The following is a 16,061-nucleotide window of genomic DNA, read 5'->3' as shown; positions in this document are numbered from 1 at the left end:
TGGGAAAGTGTTCAAAATACTTTACCTATTTCAACCTCAGTGAGACATTTCTCAATCTTCTTAAGTATGTTGTTCATTTCATCTATCCTTGTCTGAAATCTCTCCCTCTCATTCTAAAAATACAATATTACACTGTTAAGTTAAACCTCTAAACAAAACACTTTAACATTATAAATGGTTAAACTTACTGACCTACTGCTTTGTCTATACCATGAACAGGCAAATCTTGAAACGAATGTCAAAGCTTCAAGTCTGGACTTAAGATGTTTTTAAAAAGCATACATAACAGGCGTGTCAAGGTGACTTGGTCGGTTAAGCATTCAACTTTGGCTCAATGATCTCATGGTTCATAAGTCTGAGCCCCACATCGGGCTCTCTGCTGTCAGCACAGAGCCCACTTTAGATCTTCTGTCACCCTCTCTCTCGGCCCCTCCCCTGCTCTCACATGCACTCTCTCAAAAATAATAAACATTAAAAAAAAAAAGGCATACATAACAGATTCATATAAACCCATTTTTTGTACTTTCTTTTATTCCAGCATTTCCATGTTAATATATATTACTTAAAAAAAAAAAAGAATTCTTTTTTAAGTTAAAAAAAATTTTTTTTAATGTTTATTTGAGACAGAGAGAGACAGAGCATGAATGGGGGAGGGTCAGAGAGTGAGGGAGACACAGAATCCAAGGCAGGCTCCAGGCTCTGAGCTGTCAGCACAGAGCCTGACATGGGGCTCGAACTCACAGACCGTGAGATCATGACCTGAGCTGAAGTCGGAAGCTCAACTGACTGAGCCACCCAGGCGCCCCCTCAAAAAAATAATTCTTAAAAAAATGTTCTATGGTCAAATAAATATGGAAAACATTGAATAGAATTAAAGCATTTTTTGTTCTTTTTAGACTTAAAAAAAAAAATTCTGAGTTTAGACTTTAATATGCTATTTTTTCTCCAAAGGAAGGATATGGCATGTGACATTTCTCAGAGTTATTTGCCAAATGAAAATTTTTTTATGAAGAGCCTTTCTTAAAGTATCATCATTTTGGGAAATGCTACTTTAAACATGCACACACAGGAGCACTGGTTGGCTGAGTCAGTAGAGTATGCAACTCTTGATCTAGGGGTCGTGAGTTCAAGCCCCACATTGGGCATAGAGCTTGCTTGCTTACTTACATACATACATACCTAAAAATAAACATGCACATACATTCATAGATGGGTGTGGACTATGAGGAAGATAATACTACAGTACAGTCCTTAGCAATAGAAGATCAGAATCCTACATTGTTTTACCTCAACATTTGAGATGAGACATAGGCCCATATTAGTAAATATATTCTAGAATTACTCAGATTTCCTTTTTTTTTTTTTTTTTTTAAAGTAGGCTCCATGCCTAACGTGGGGCTTGAACTCATGACTCTGAGATTGAGAGTTGCATGCTCCACTGACTGAGCCAACCAGGTGACTCTGGATTTCCCACTTTTGATAAATTGAACTCCACCTCTTATGAACCATTGTAAATTTATGCCCAAGTCTCATTCACATGTCTCTCCGAAGAAACATTCTTCATATCCTATAACCACTATAAAGTAACTTTAATAGACCTTTCTTTCTATGCTGTTAGCTGTGTCAAATTACCTGAGCTGACTGTACCAGCTTGCTGTAGAGAGCCACTTTTCCTTGGTGAGTGAAGACTTTAGTCATCTTGGTAAAACGTGACTTTATTTTGTTCAGATAAATTCCAAAGGCCTTCAGCTGCAAGAGAAAGTCAAAGGTTATAATGCCCTAAAACAAGTGAGTTAGAAAAGGCAAATGGTCTGGAAAGGCTCGATCAGCTGCCATGTGCTAAGCTTTGCCCATCCTACACTGATTCCTAAGGCAGGGCATTTCTCATTTGCAAATCTTAAAAAAAACAAAAAACAAAAACTCATTCATTCATTTAAATTAAGTAATCTCTGTGCCTAATGTGGGACTCAAACTCCTGACCCAAGATCAAGAGTCATACGCTCCAAGAGTTGAGAGCCAGCCAGATGTCCCCTCATTTGCAAATTTAATCATATTTAATAGTTTAAGAACAGAACCAATGATTTCAGTTTTAATTCCTGCTTAAAAAAGTTTTTTTATGTTTATTTATATTTGAGAGAGAGAGAGACAGAGCACAAGTGGTGGAGGGGCAGAGAGACAGAGACAGAATCCGAAACAGGCTCCAGGCTCTGAGATGCGAGCAGTCAGCACAGAGGCTGACACGGGTCTTGAACTCACAAGCAGTGAGATCATGACCTGAGCCGGAGTCGGATGCTCAAATGACTGAGCCACCCAGGCACCCCTAATTCCTGTTTTTCATTCATTTATTCATATTACAAGTTAGAAAATAACAGGTTCTTAGTTAATTTAAAAAAACTCTTTTAATATATTAGAGCACATATAAAATGTGTTGCTTATTATTTAACCAATTAAAGTAAATCTTTTCCTCATCTAAATCTAAGTGAAAGGAAAACAAGTAGGAGGAAATTGTAAATAAACTTCAAATATATTTCCTATTATTAAATTAGTCATTTCAGGTTTGAAAAATTATATATTAACAATTACTCATATATAATTAAATTAAAACCTTGATAACATATTATACCTGAGAAGTTAAAGAACTCATCACTAATTACCACATAACAGTTACTTATTTCACAATAAACTGTGTTCAAAATGTGTATACTGATTCCCATTCAGAAAATGAGACAAAAATACCTCCTCATCAGAGCAGTGTCTCATTTTTTCCCACAGGTTCCTATTTACATCAGTCAACAGTTTATCCTGGTTCAGTGCAGATAGCTTTAATCTAAAATATAGAAAAGTTAATTAGCTCAGGGTTCAGAAGTCAGCTAGAATGAATCAACACAGATTTACAGGCATAATTAATTTGATTCTTCCAAATTCTTTTCTACCTTAAAAAAAAAGGGACATTTACTCAAGAACAGTGGTCAGCTTCATTATTTCAACACTTGTAGAACAGTTCAAGAATGCTATGAATCATAAAAACTTCTCACAAACATTATTCTCAAGCAACTTGGTCTAACATGAAAACATGTTGCTTTTAAAGAATCTTTAAGGCCTATCAATGCGTAATTATTGTCAAGTTGTAGCTATTATTTTAAGTAAAAGTTCCCATTCAGCTCAGTCTTATCTCACCTTTATAGTATAGCATTTGTAAAAGTAGTAAAGTTACATATTAGTCTCTTGTTAGTAAGTAGAATACATTTCTATCAGAGTTAGAAGATATTATATACAGGAGTATAGGTGTAAAATCAGATAGTAGAGCACATCTAAACATACTGCACATTGTATGCATGATCTTATTTTATTCAAAATAAAACATTCTCAGACAAATCTGAAGCACTCAACTCTTTTAAAAAACATGCAGATAAGAAACTTTTCTGTCTTGTTCAGTGATGAACACCAATACTTTTTCTTTTTTTTTTTTAATTTTTTTTTTTTTAACGTTTATTTATTTTTGAGACAGGGAGAGACAGCATGAACGGGGGAGGGTCAGAGAGAGAGAGAGACACAGAATCAGAAACAGGCTCCAGGCTCTGAGCTGTCAGCACAGAGCCTAACGCGGGGCTCGAACTCACAGACCGCGAGATCATGACCTGAGCCGAAGTCGGACGCTTAACCGACTGAGCCACCCAGGCGCCCCTCTTTTTTTAAATTTTAAGGAGGTTTCACACCTAGTGTGGAGCCCAGTGTGGGGCTTGAACTCACTCATCACCCTGAGATCAAGACCGGAGCTGAGACCAAGAGTTGGTCGGATACTACCTGACTGAGCTACACAAGTGCCTGAACCTTAGTACTTAGTATAGTGCCTGGCAGATAGTAGGTGTTCAATATATAGTTGAATGAAAAAACAGGATCAGGCAAATCTGTGGTGTTATAATTTAACAGCATCTTAAGTTTCTAGTTTTAAAACTACATAATTTTTTAAAATGATTAAAAAATTTTTTTTAAATAAATATTTATTTTTGAGAGACAGAGCACAAATGGGGGAGGGGCAGAGAGAGAGGGAGACACAGAATCTGAAGCAGGCTCCGGGCTCTAAGCTGTCAGCAGAGCCCGATGGCCCAATGTGGGGCTTGAACTCACGAACTGCGAGATCATCTGAGCTGAAGCTGGACAAGTTGGATGCTTAACCGACTGAGCCACCCAGGTGCCCCTAAAAATTATTTTCTTTTCTGCTTGTTAAATTGGTTCAAAAAATTAAAAAAAAATTTTTTTTAAACGTTTATTCATTGTTGAGAGACAGAGAGACACAGAGCATGAGCAGGGGAGGGATAGAGAGAGGGGAGACACAGAATCTGAAGCAGGCTCCAGGCTCTGAGCTGTCAGCACAGAGCCTGATGTAGGGCTTGAATCCACGAACCATGAGATCATGACCTGAGCCGAAGTCGGTTGCCCAACCGACTGAGCCACCCAGGCGCCCCAGATTGGTTCAAATTTAATTGGATAGTTCTAGATAACTAGGATATAAATATATTTTGGATTGTAAGTCCTAATTTACCTGAGGGAATCTAGATATACCTAATTTATAAATTATTGTGCTGCATCTACATACACCAAAGCACTGAGCAACAGTCTAATACCATGGTCTTTCATAATGCAAATCAAGGGCAAATGAGATAAAATTATAAACCCAAAGTCAATCTTGATTTCAGGCACTCTATATAAATCTCTAAAGGGTATTATCTATCTTCTTTTTTGAAGATGTTCTTTTGCAATCAATTTATGATATCATAATCTAATAATTAATGTTTATTGAGGATGCACTTCTTGCTAAGAATGGCATCAAGACATTTTATATACATTATTTCCTCTGCTCATTTCTGCCTGTTGCGTATGTATCGTTATCCCTAATTTATGGATGTGGAAATGATGGTTAAATGACACATAAAGTTACACAGCTAGTGCTGTAGCCAGGATTGAGCTTTAATCTGTCTGACTACAAAGCTGACTCTTTCCTATATACCATATCACACTGCCAGTTAATGCCATGAACTTTTTCCTGTGCCAGTGTTATTCTAATCAAAACCTTATCACACAGATTATTCACCCATCCAATGAAACACACACAAAAACGAAAACTTTCATACTCTTCAATCTTTTGGCGAAGAGCCTCACAATCTTCTCTATAAATCTGTATCTTGGGTCGGTAAACATACTGACTTAACATCACGTCTTCTGGAGTAGGTGGTGTGTTTACAGTAAACTGGAAAAAAAAGAAAATCAGTCCCTCAAAACTGGTAGTTTGAAGACAAAACCATGTTTAAAAACTGTTTCACGTTTCAGAGTGCTTATTTTATTTTTATTTTTTTTTTTTAATTTTTTTTTTTCAACGTTTATTTATTTTTTGGGACAGAGAGAGACAGAGCATGAATGGGGGAGGGGCAGAGAGAGAGGGAGACACAGAATCAGAAACAGGCTCCAGGCTCTGAGCCATCAGCCCAGAGCCTGACGCGGGGCTCGAACTCACAGACTGTGAGATCGTGACCTGGCTGAAGTCGGACGCTTAACCGACTGCACCACCCAGGCACCCCTCAGAGTGCTTATTTTAAAAAGTCATAAAAGAAAAATTTGATTACCCTATGAAATTGATATACCCAATAATCTAGTAGTTGGAATTTGAATTCAAGTCTCTGACGTCAAAGTCCATTTCCTACATTTGTTTAGTGGATGTTCCATTCACATGCGAGTCAAAGTGGTTTGAAAATGGTTATGTGTTTTTTTAAGAAAATCAATACCTAAAAGTTCAAACTTATCAGGAACTCTTTCATTAAAAGAAAGAAAAAAGATGCCAGTTTCCCAGATTTTTCTTTTCAACTCTCATTCTCTAGCTCTAATCCATACTTGTGTCTCAGTTTAGATTCAAAATTTTCTGGCATCTATAAAATAAGGTAGTAAAAATATGGTTATTTTTAAAAACGTTTTATAGCTCTAATCCAATGATTTTTTTTTTTTTAAGATTTTATTTTTGGGGCACCCGGGTGGCTCAGTCAGTTAAGCATCTGACTCTGGCTATAAGCTCAGGTCATGATCTTGCAGTTTGTGGGTTCAAGCCCCGCGTCAGGCTTTGTGCTACCAGTGTGGAGCTTGCTTGTAATTCTCTCTTCCTCTCTCTCTGCCCTTCCTGTTCTCTCTCTCTCTCAGAATAAATAAATAAAAAAAATAATAAAAAAAGATTTTATTTTTATTTAAAAAAAAAATTTTTTTTTTTTTTGAGAGTCAGAGAGACAGAGTTTGAGTGGGGATGGGGCAGAGAAAGAGGGAGACACAGAATCCAAAGCAGGCTCCAGGCTCTGAGGTGTCAGCACAGAGCCTGATGCAGGGCTTGAACTCATATACCTTGAGATCATGACCTGAGCTGAAGCTGGATGCTTAACTGACTAAGCCACCCAAGCACCCATATCTTTATTTTTTAAATGTTTATTTATTTTTGAGAGAGAAGGAGGGCATGAACGGGGGAGGTGCAGAGAGAGAGGGGGACAGAGGAGCTGAAGTGCACTCTGCACTGACAGCTGTGAGACTGATGTGGAGCTTGAACTCACAAACCATGAGTTCATGACCTGAGCTGAAGTCGGATGCTCAACTGACTAAGCCACCCAGCTGCCTCAATTTTACTTTTAATCTCTACATTGAACATGGGGCTCAAACTCAGAACCCTGATATCAAGAGTCATTTGACCTTCCAACAGAGCCAGCCAGGCATCCCAAATCCAATGACTTTTTGATGTCCTTGATGCAGTAATGGAAAAACCAAGTCAGCTCCTTACATCACATAACATATAAAAACCAAACCAAACAAAATCTCACAACTGCCCATTATTCATAGGCAGTATGGCACAGAATAAGTCATTTTACCACTCTAAGAGTTGGTCTCCTCATCTATAAAATGGGCACAATATTGACCAGCCTCTCAAGATTATGGTAAAAGGTTTTTTTTTTAAAGGTTACTCAAGTCCAGAGCCTGATAAAGTGTTCTAACAAAATGTTAGCTTCTTCTCACTTTCTACGTTTATTTGATAAATTAAAAAGAACTGAATGAGGTTTTAATCTCCTTTCTCTGTCTCTAACACATCTTCTAGCAGATACTAGAAGTATTTACTAGAAAGTATAAAATAAAATATAAAAGTACTAAGTAAAGTACTTATAAAGTATAAAAAATAAAAAATGCTAAGATCAATTATAACTGAAGCTGATTCTCTTTCTTAAAGGTATATTTAAGGCTAGATTTATAAATAAAAATCAAAGCTCCATACACTGGCTCAAAAAGAAATGGCAACACTAGAACACAGATTATGGTTTTTTTGTTGTTGTTGTTTTTTTGTTTTTTGTTTTAATTTGGAAGAGAGAGAGAGAGGTAGGGGGAGGGGACAGAGGGAGAGAAAGAGAATCCCAAGCAGGCTCCATGCTCAGCACAGAGCTTGATGGACACAGGGCTTCACCCCACAGCCCCAGGATCTTGACCTGAACTGAAATTAAGAGTCATATGCTCAACTGACTGAACCACCCAGGTGCTCCCCAGATTGTGCTTTTTTTAATTTACATTTTTGTTTCGAGAGTGACAGAGAGAGCATGAGTAGGGGAGGGGAAGAATGAGAGGAGACAGAAAGAATCCCAAGCAGGTTCTGAGCTGCAAGTGCAGAGCCCAATGAGGGGCTCCACCTCACAAAACTGTGAGATCATGACCTGAGCTGAAATCAAGAGTCAGATGCTTAAGCAACTGAGGCACACCCAGACTGTGGTTTTAAAGCAAGGATTTTTCACTCAAAGAAATCAGGCCTCCTTGGGAAAATGGCTAAATGCCTTCATATAGGAGTCAAATGCTTGGGTAAAGGAATATTTCTTTTTATAGAAGTATTTGGACAATAAATGAAAAATAAATGATAGATTAGTTTACAACTACTACTTTACAACTCCTAATTAATAGATCTAGATAATGATCATTAATGGCTGCCTATTCATCATCATCACACATTATTTCCTGATGGAAGAAGGACTATAAAGTGAACTTGAAAAAAACTCTGAATCTGATAAAGCTTCTGCCACTTTACAAAAAATACAAAGGATAGATAAAAGTTGGGTGTGCACAACTGGCAAAATCCATTTAGTGGTAAACTCTACAAAAAAAAAAAATAATAATAAACCTGGTTTCTTCACTAAAAAAAAAAAAAAAAAAAAAAAAAGGAGACAGAGATGGAATGGGACCTTACAGTTTAGGAGATGACTAAAGATATCAACCAATTATATTATTTTGACCTCATTTGGGTCTCAATTTAGTAAACTGGAAGGAAGATAATGCTGAAGACAATGAGGAAAAGAAAAATACTGATTGAATAATCATTTTAAGGTATGATTATTATGTTTGGATATGTTTTTAAAGTATGAGTCTTCATCTTTTTAGGGATATGTATTGAAAATGATGCCTGGGATTTGGTTCAAAATAACAGGAAGGAGGCAGGGAAATGCAGAGACAAAACAAGAGTTGATAAATTTTGAAGTCTGGTGATGTATACATGGGGAGATCATTGAACTATTCTCTATTTTTGTCTATGTTTGACATTTCCTATAATAATAAAAGTCTCTTTACAAAGGGTAGGGTTCCTCCTGAACCTTCATAACCACCAGTGAAACACAGGGCCATGTTCCTAGAGATTCATCAGGAGTACAAGTGTCAATGGGTACCAGGCTCATGCACTGTGGGTACATATGGGCTGCAACTGTCCATGCCATATGCACAGTTGGGTTAATTTGCTGCACCGTGAACCCAGGACTATGTACACCAGCGACCCTCCTCCCCTGACTTATCTATTTTGATTAAGTACCCAATTTATGCACAATCAGCTCTTGGCTATTTCAGGCCTGGCAGGGGTACCTGCAATAGTTCCTTGATATCCCTGAGGAGGGTGTAAATTATAGTACTTCTGCCTGAGGCACTCCCTGCACATAATGAGCATCATGGGACACTACAAAAGCACCATTTGCTGGTGATGCCTTCTGAGCTCCTGTAACTGCAAACACATATGGGAGCTGTATATGTGTCTCTAAGGGGTAGCACACACTTCCCCACTTGCCTCAAGAACATTCTCCTCAGGGGTGCCTGGCTGGCTCAGTTGGTAGATCATGTGACTTTTTTAAATGTAATCTCTACACCCAACGTTAGGCTTGAACTCACGGCCCCAAGATCAAGAGCTGGATGCTCTGACTGAGCCAGCCAGGCATCCTGAGCATGCGACTCTTGATCTTGGGGCTGAGTTCAAGCCCCATGTTGGGTGTAGAGCTTACTTTAAAAAAACAAAAAAAAGAGAAAGAAAAGAAAAAGGAAGGAGAAAAAAAACCACTTTCCTCGGTTCCACCCTAAAATAGACTCATAGTTATCCAAGTCCTGGATCAGACGCCCATAGCTGTGAACTTCATTTTCAATGGTCCATATGTACCTCTTTGGCTTGTCCCTACTTTGGAATTTTAAATTTCTTTCCTGGATAGCATAAACTCTCTTTCCATCTCTATGGGTTTGTTACCAGATCTATTTCCCTAACACTGATCCTCCTGACCTCTGCAAGGCCTGAGAGGAAAGGGGAAGATTCAGACCTTAAGGGTAGCTAACCTAAGGGTTAGCTCCTTAAGTGTCCTCTTCTTCACCTCTTCTGCCAGCAGCGTCTCTGCTCGTATAGTTCCCCTCTGCTTTCTCCTAGTCCCCTGGTACTCTTTCTGCTTTTTCTAAGAAGTTGTAGACTCTGGATCCACATCTAGGCAGCTTTCTACTCCACATCTACAGGTGAAACAAGAGGATTCTAGTGGGAATCTAGTGGATAGCTATAGTGATAAGAATAATGAGGTTGGGGACACAAAAGATGTGTGCCCATTTTCTCACTTTCCATCTTTGATTCACACTTCACATTTAGATATACAATTCTCCTGGAATTGATTTCTTTCTAAACAGCTTTATTAAAGTTTAATTCACATACCATATAATTCATACATTTAAGTATACAACTAAATAATTTTTTAACGTTTGTTCACAGGGCTGTGCAATCATCAACCACAATCTAATTTAGAGCGTTTTCATCCCCCTGTAAGAAACCCTGTACCCATTAGGTGTCACTCTGCATTGTCTTCCACCCCCATTTCAGCCCCAAAAAACCACTAAGTTCACATTTTGGCTATTATGAATAGTGCTCATGTACAAGTTTTGTGTGGATGTATATATCCAGTTCTCTTGGGAATATACTTAGAAGTGGGATTGCTGAATCTTATAATAGTTCTATGTTTAACTTTTTGAGAAAATGCCAAACTGTTTTCCAAAGTGGCTGTACCATTTTACATTCCCACCAGCAATGTATGAAAGAAAATTCTAATTTCTCTACATCCTTGCCAATACTTTATTTCCTATCTTTTTGATTACAGCCATCATAGTAGTTGTGAAGTGGTAACTCATTTCTGTTTTAACTTGCATTTCCTTAATGACTAATGATGCTGAACATGTTTTCTTCTACTCGTGGGCCTTTTGTATATGTTCTTCAGACAAATGTTTATTCAGATCCCTTTGACTACTTTCTTTTTTTAAAGTTTTTACTTATTTGTTTATTTTTGAGACAGTGAAAGTGCAAGCAGGAAAGGGGTGGAGAGAAGAAGAGACAAAATCCCAAGCAGGCTCTGTGCTGTCAGCACAGAACCCAACACAGGGCTTGAACTCAGGAACCATGAAGTCATGACCTGAGCCAGCATCAAGAGTCAGACGCTCAACCGACTGAGCCACCCAGGCACCCCTAGATTCTCTTGACTGTTTTTTAATTAGTTTGTCTTTTTATTATTGAGTTGAAAAAGTTCTTTATATATTCTAGATACAAGTCCTTTATAAATGTAGGATTTGCCAATGTTTTCTCCCATTCTGTGGGTTGTCTTTTCACCTTCTTGATGGTATCACTTGTGGCACAAACGTTCTTTTTTTTTTTTTAAGTTTACTTATTTTGAGAGAGACAGAGATAGTGCAAGTGGGGGAGGGGCAGAGAGGGAGAGAGAATCCCAAGCAGGCTTTGTGCTGCCAGCGCAGAGCCTGATATGTGGCTGGAACGCACAAAGCCGTGAGATCATGACACAAGCCAAAACCGACTCTTATCCAACTGAGCCACCCAGGAACTTTTTAGACTTGATTTTAGCATCTTTCTCATAAACCAAATGTCCACAGATGTGTAGGTTCATTCATCCTTCCGTCCCTCCTTTCTTCTTCCTTCCCTCTCTCCCTTCATTATTTAAAACAAAAACTTTATTTATTTTTATTTATTTAAAAGTTTATTTATTTTGAGAGAGAGACAGAGCATGAGCAGGGGAGGGGCAGAGAGAGGGAATCCCAAGCAGGCTCCATGCTGTCAGCATACAGCCCGATGAGGGGCTCAAACTCACGAACCATGAGATCATGACTTTAGCTGAAATCAAGTCAGATGTTCAACCGACTGAGCCACCTAGGTGCCCCAACAAAAACTTTTTTAAAAGCTCTATGCCCAGTGTGGGGCTTCAAGAGTCATATCCTCTAGTGACTCAATCAGCCAGGTGCCCCTGTGTAGGTTCATTCTTTAAAAGCTAGATAGAACTCATCTGGTTCTAGTGACAATTTTAGTGGTAAGTTATAAAATAAAATTTTCGATGAGAATAAAAGTTTTCCATGTCTTAGGTTAATTTCGGTAATTTATATCTTGCTAAAAAATCATCTGGGGGCACCTGGGTGGCTCAGTCGGTTGAGCGCCCAACTTCGGCTCAGGTCATGATGTCACCACTTGTGAGTTTGAGCCCTGCATCAGGCTCTGTGCTGACAGCTCAGGGCCTGGAGCCTGCTTTGGATTCTGTGTCTCCCTCTCTCTCTGCCCCTCCCCAACTCACGCTCTGTCTATCTCTGTCTCTCAAAAATAAATAAACATTAAAAAAAATCATCTGGGTCTTAAAATTTGTTGTCAGAGTTGATGGATTTAAAAAAATCATTTTAAATTTTTTTTTTTTTTTTTCAACATTTATTTATTTTTGGGACAGAGAGAGACAGAGCATGAACGGGGGAGGGGCAGAGAGAGAGGGAGACACAGAATCGGAAACAGGCTCCAGGCTCCGAGCCATCAGCCCAGAGCCTGACGCGGGGCTCGAACTCACGGACCGCGAGATCGTGACCTGGCTGAAGTCGGACGCTTAACCGACTGCGCCACCCAGGCGCCCCTAAAAAAATCATTTTAATCTCTGGACAGGTCTTCTTTCTCAACCATCTATATTTTAGCTCTTTTTCTTTCTTTTTTAAATGTTTATTTACTTATTTTGAGAGAGTGCATGCACTCATGCACGCACAAGCAGGGGAAGGTCAGAGAGAGAGAGAGAGAGAGACAGAGAGACAGAGAGAGAGAGAGAGAGAGAGAGAGAGAGAATCCCAAGCGGACTTTGGCTGTCAGCACAGAGCCCAATTGTGGGACTCTATCGCATGAACTGTGAGATCATGACCTGATGACTGGAGCTGAAATCAAGAGTTGGATGCTTAACTGACCAAGCCACCCAGGTGCTCATGTCTTTTTTTCTTAATTAGGCTCTTCAAGGGTTTTCTTATTTTATTGTTTTTTCAAAGTACCAGTTTTTGGATTTGCTATTCTTTCTACTAATTTTTGTTTCCTGTCTCATTAGCTTTTACCATTTATCTGCATTAATTCTGTCTTCATGTCTTTTTTATGGATATTATTTTATGGTTCATTTTCCGATTTCTTTTTCTTTTTTTTTTTTTTAATTTTTTTAATGTTTATTTTTGAGACAGAGAGAGACAGAGCATGAACAGGGGAGGGTCAGAGAGAGAGAGAGAGAGAGACACAGAATCTGAAGCAGGCTCCAGGCTCTGAACTGTCAGCACAGAGCCCGACGCAGGGCTCGAACTCACAGACCGCGAGATCACGACCTGAGCTGAAGTCGGACGCTTAACCGACTGAGCCACCCAGGCGCCCCTTTTTTTTTCAATATTTATTTTTGAGAGAGTTTGTGAGTGCATGGTGTATACGCATGCATGAGTGGGGCAGAGGTAGAGAGGAGGACAGAGGATCCAAAGCAGGCTCCATGCTGACGGCACAGATCCCGATGCGGGGCTTGAACTCATGAGCCATGAGATCATGACTTGAGCTGAAATCAAGAGTCAGATGCTTAACCAAATGGGCCACCCAGACGCCCCTCATTTTCCAATTTCTTAAAGTGAGCATTAAAAATTCCTTTATTTTTAGGTTCTCTCTATAATAACAATGATATCTAATACTTTTAATTTTCTGTTAAGTATAATTTTTGCTGTATTTCACATAGATTTGTATTAAATATTCTCCTTTACTGTGCTTTCTTAATGGTCTTGATTCCCTCTCTGATCTCACAGTTATCTACAAGTGTATTTCTCAATTTCCAAGAAGGTTAAGAATGTTTTAGTCCTTTTATTAGTTCTAATTTTATTGGATTAAGATCAGGTGATATTGTCCGTAAAATCTCCATTTTTTTTTCAGTCTGTTAATACTTTCTTTGTGGTCAAGGGCATAACTAATTTTTATAAATGTTCGACAGACTTAAGAGAAAAAAAATATTCCTATTAAATTTTTCTATTAATCTTTTAAATTGAGTTTGTTGATTATATAATTCAAACATTGTATAATCTTACATAATTTTGATTTTGAAAAATGTTTATTAGAAATTTTTTATACTTGGATTTTTATAATAGTGTGAAAAAGTATATGTTCAAGAAAAAGGATCAAAGACAAAATACATAGCAAGGAATGAGAAAAAATAAAATTTCACCTTATCAAAATCTATGACACTACAAAAAATCAATTTTTATGCTAAGCACAATATACCCACTATAGAAAAACTTTCTGCAGGAAAATATGCTTCCTTAGATCCTTTTTCTGTTTTGTATAAACACACATTTTGATGCAGTCTGATAAACAAGTACAATACATTTTGACTGAGATAACTATTTTGTCAAGAAATTGCACTTACTCTGGTTGGGAGATTGCTCTGTCGGGGTTTCTGTATCAAAATGTGGACCTGAAGAAGTATAAAGAACTCCTTTATTGTAATTTTCCCATCTTTGAGTTTCTGAGGAAAGAAAAAAAGTTTGCACAACTATTCAAAGTGAGTTCTTTTTGACTATAACACCCTACTTTGTTTCTTTTTAAAAAAAAATTTTTTTTTTCAACGTTTATTTATTTTTGGGACAGAGAGAGACAGAGCATGAACGGGGAGGGGCAGAGAGAGAGGGAGACACAGAATCGGAAACAGGCTCCAGGCTCTGAGCCATCAGCCCAGAGCCTGACGCGGGGCTCGAACTCACGGACCGTGAGATCGTGACCTGGCTGAAGTCGGACGCTCAACCGACTGCGCCACCCAGGCGCCCCAACCCTACTTTGTTTCTAAATAGCTTACAGTATATTTGTGGAAATATCTAAATATCTGTACTATACATGAAAAGATTTTATCTAATAGTATTTCTTAATGTTATTCAGTAACAATAGAATTAAGAACAAATTATAAAACATAGGTCTTCTAATTGTGATTTCTACTCCACATGACTAATGAACATGCTGGGTCCTTAATAAAAACACTTGTTTTCTGTATAGTTGAAATATTTCATAATTAAAAAAACATTTTTTTAAGTTTCTTTTTTTTGAGAGAGAAAGAGTGAGCAGGGGAGGGGCAGAGAGAGAGAGAGAGAGAGAGAGAGAGAGCTGATCAGCCTGGGGCTTGATCTCTTGAACTGTGAGATCATGACCTGAGCCGAAATCAAAGACTTGGACACTTAACCGATTGAGCCACCCAAGCTCCCCTAAAAAAATTTAAAAACAAAAAGAGGAAAACAGTTGCAACAGAAACGTAAGTATTTTAACATACCTCTTTCAAGCTCTCTTCACAAATAGTGTCTCTGAGGAACTGTGATTCCATTTGACTATTGTGGTGTGCTAGAGGTAAAGCAAATTCAGGAGATGAACATGTCAAAACTGAATTGTAAGCTTAATTTTAACCATCATTCAGGTTTGTATGTGTGGTTCATTCTATTGAAGATATCCACTAGGATCTTTTGGGGAAGAGAGTCATTTACAGTGCAAAGTATATCACAATTTTAAGGCCCCATTCAATGTTTCTCTTACCGTTTATAGTCTATCACTTCTCAATTTATTAAAATTACTAAGAATTAAAAAGAGACTAAATATTTTACTTATCAATTAGCTATAATTCCCAAAAAGCTTAAAAAAATTTTAAATATCTCCTAAACTGAAATACATTTATTATTAGTCAAGTAAGCAGATGACTTCTATTATTTAGCCTTCATGAAGATCTTACTGCTGAAGTCCAGAGAAGTCCCATCGGCCTTGATCGAATCCAGAGAACTGCTGCAACTACATGGTGTCCTGCTTAGGCTCTTTATTAATACACTGTTAGCATTTTTATCTATATCCCCTTCAGCATGGTGATCAAAAATCTGAAATTATCAATTAAGGAACATCATCAGCATGAAGTTAGGACTTTGTATACCTATAAATAACTAAATGTTTGTTAAATGCTAACAAATACTACTTCTTAACATAAAACTTATCTATAATTTATATGAAATACCTCAGTAACAAATTAGAATAAGTAATAAGCAACTTATTAAACCTTTAAAGTAATTTATTTAAGAATATATAGAAATCACCTTGTGCATTATACCGCATAAGCAAATGGTTTCTCAGATGTGTCTAAGTTAAAGACAGATCCAATGAACTGACAAATGTTGACCTATCCAATTATTTAACTACTAGCCACCAGGGTCAGGGCTACCACGCTGAAATAAACCAGCATAGAAAATTGGCTATACATAGTGGCTCTGGCTAGAGCACAAAGAAACTTACTTCCAGGCTTTAGTACTTGTTTCCCCAGGTGACCAACATTCCTTTGGCTGATGTCAAATAAGGGATGTGGTCTTGCTTTTACCATTTTAGCCATTTGACTTTACAGCCTTAAACGCCATTTTCATCTACTACTTACATAAGTTTT

General features: G+C 37.9%; 1 protein-coding gene across 2 annotated transcripts in view; it reads right to left on the bottom strand.

Annotated features, from left to right (window-relative positions):
• Positions 1–16,061, bottom strand: part of KNL1 (kinetochore scaffold 1) — a 69,266-nt gene that overhangs the window by 13,877 nt on the left and 39,328 nt on the right. For both annotated transcript variants that reach the window (XM_086710383.1, XM_086710382.1), the window contains 7 exons: positions 15,369–15,507; positions 14,919–14,986; positions 14,028–14,126; positions 5,133–5,248; positions 2,737–2,827; positions 1,633–1,749; positions 26–113 (listed from right to left, as the gene is read on the bottom strand). In XM_086710383.1, the coding sequence (XP_086566509.1) occupies positions 26–113; positions 1,633–1,749; positions 2,737–2,827; positions 5,133–5,248; positions 14,028–14,126; positions 14,919–14,986; positions 15,369–15,507 (718 nt within the window). The remainder of the gene's footprint in view (positions 1–25; positions 114–1,632; positions 1,750–2,736; positions 2,828–5,132; positions 5,249–14,027; positions 14,127–14,918; positions 14,987–15,368; positions 15,508–16,061) is intronic.

The sequence above is a fragment of the Puma concolor genome, chromosome B3 (assembly GCF_028749965.1).
Source record: "Puma concolor isolate L17-30 chromosome B3, mPumCon1.1.hap2, whole genome shotgun sequence".
Lineage (NCBI taxonomy): Eukaryota > Metazoa > Chordata > Mammalia > Carnivora > Felidae > Puma > Puma concolor.
The sequence above is the reverse complement of the archived record's forward strand: the minus strand, read 5'-3'. Positions and strand labels throughout refer to the sequence as shown.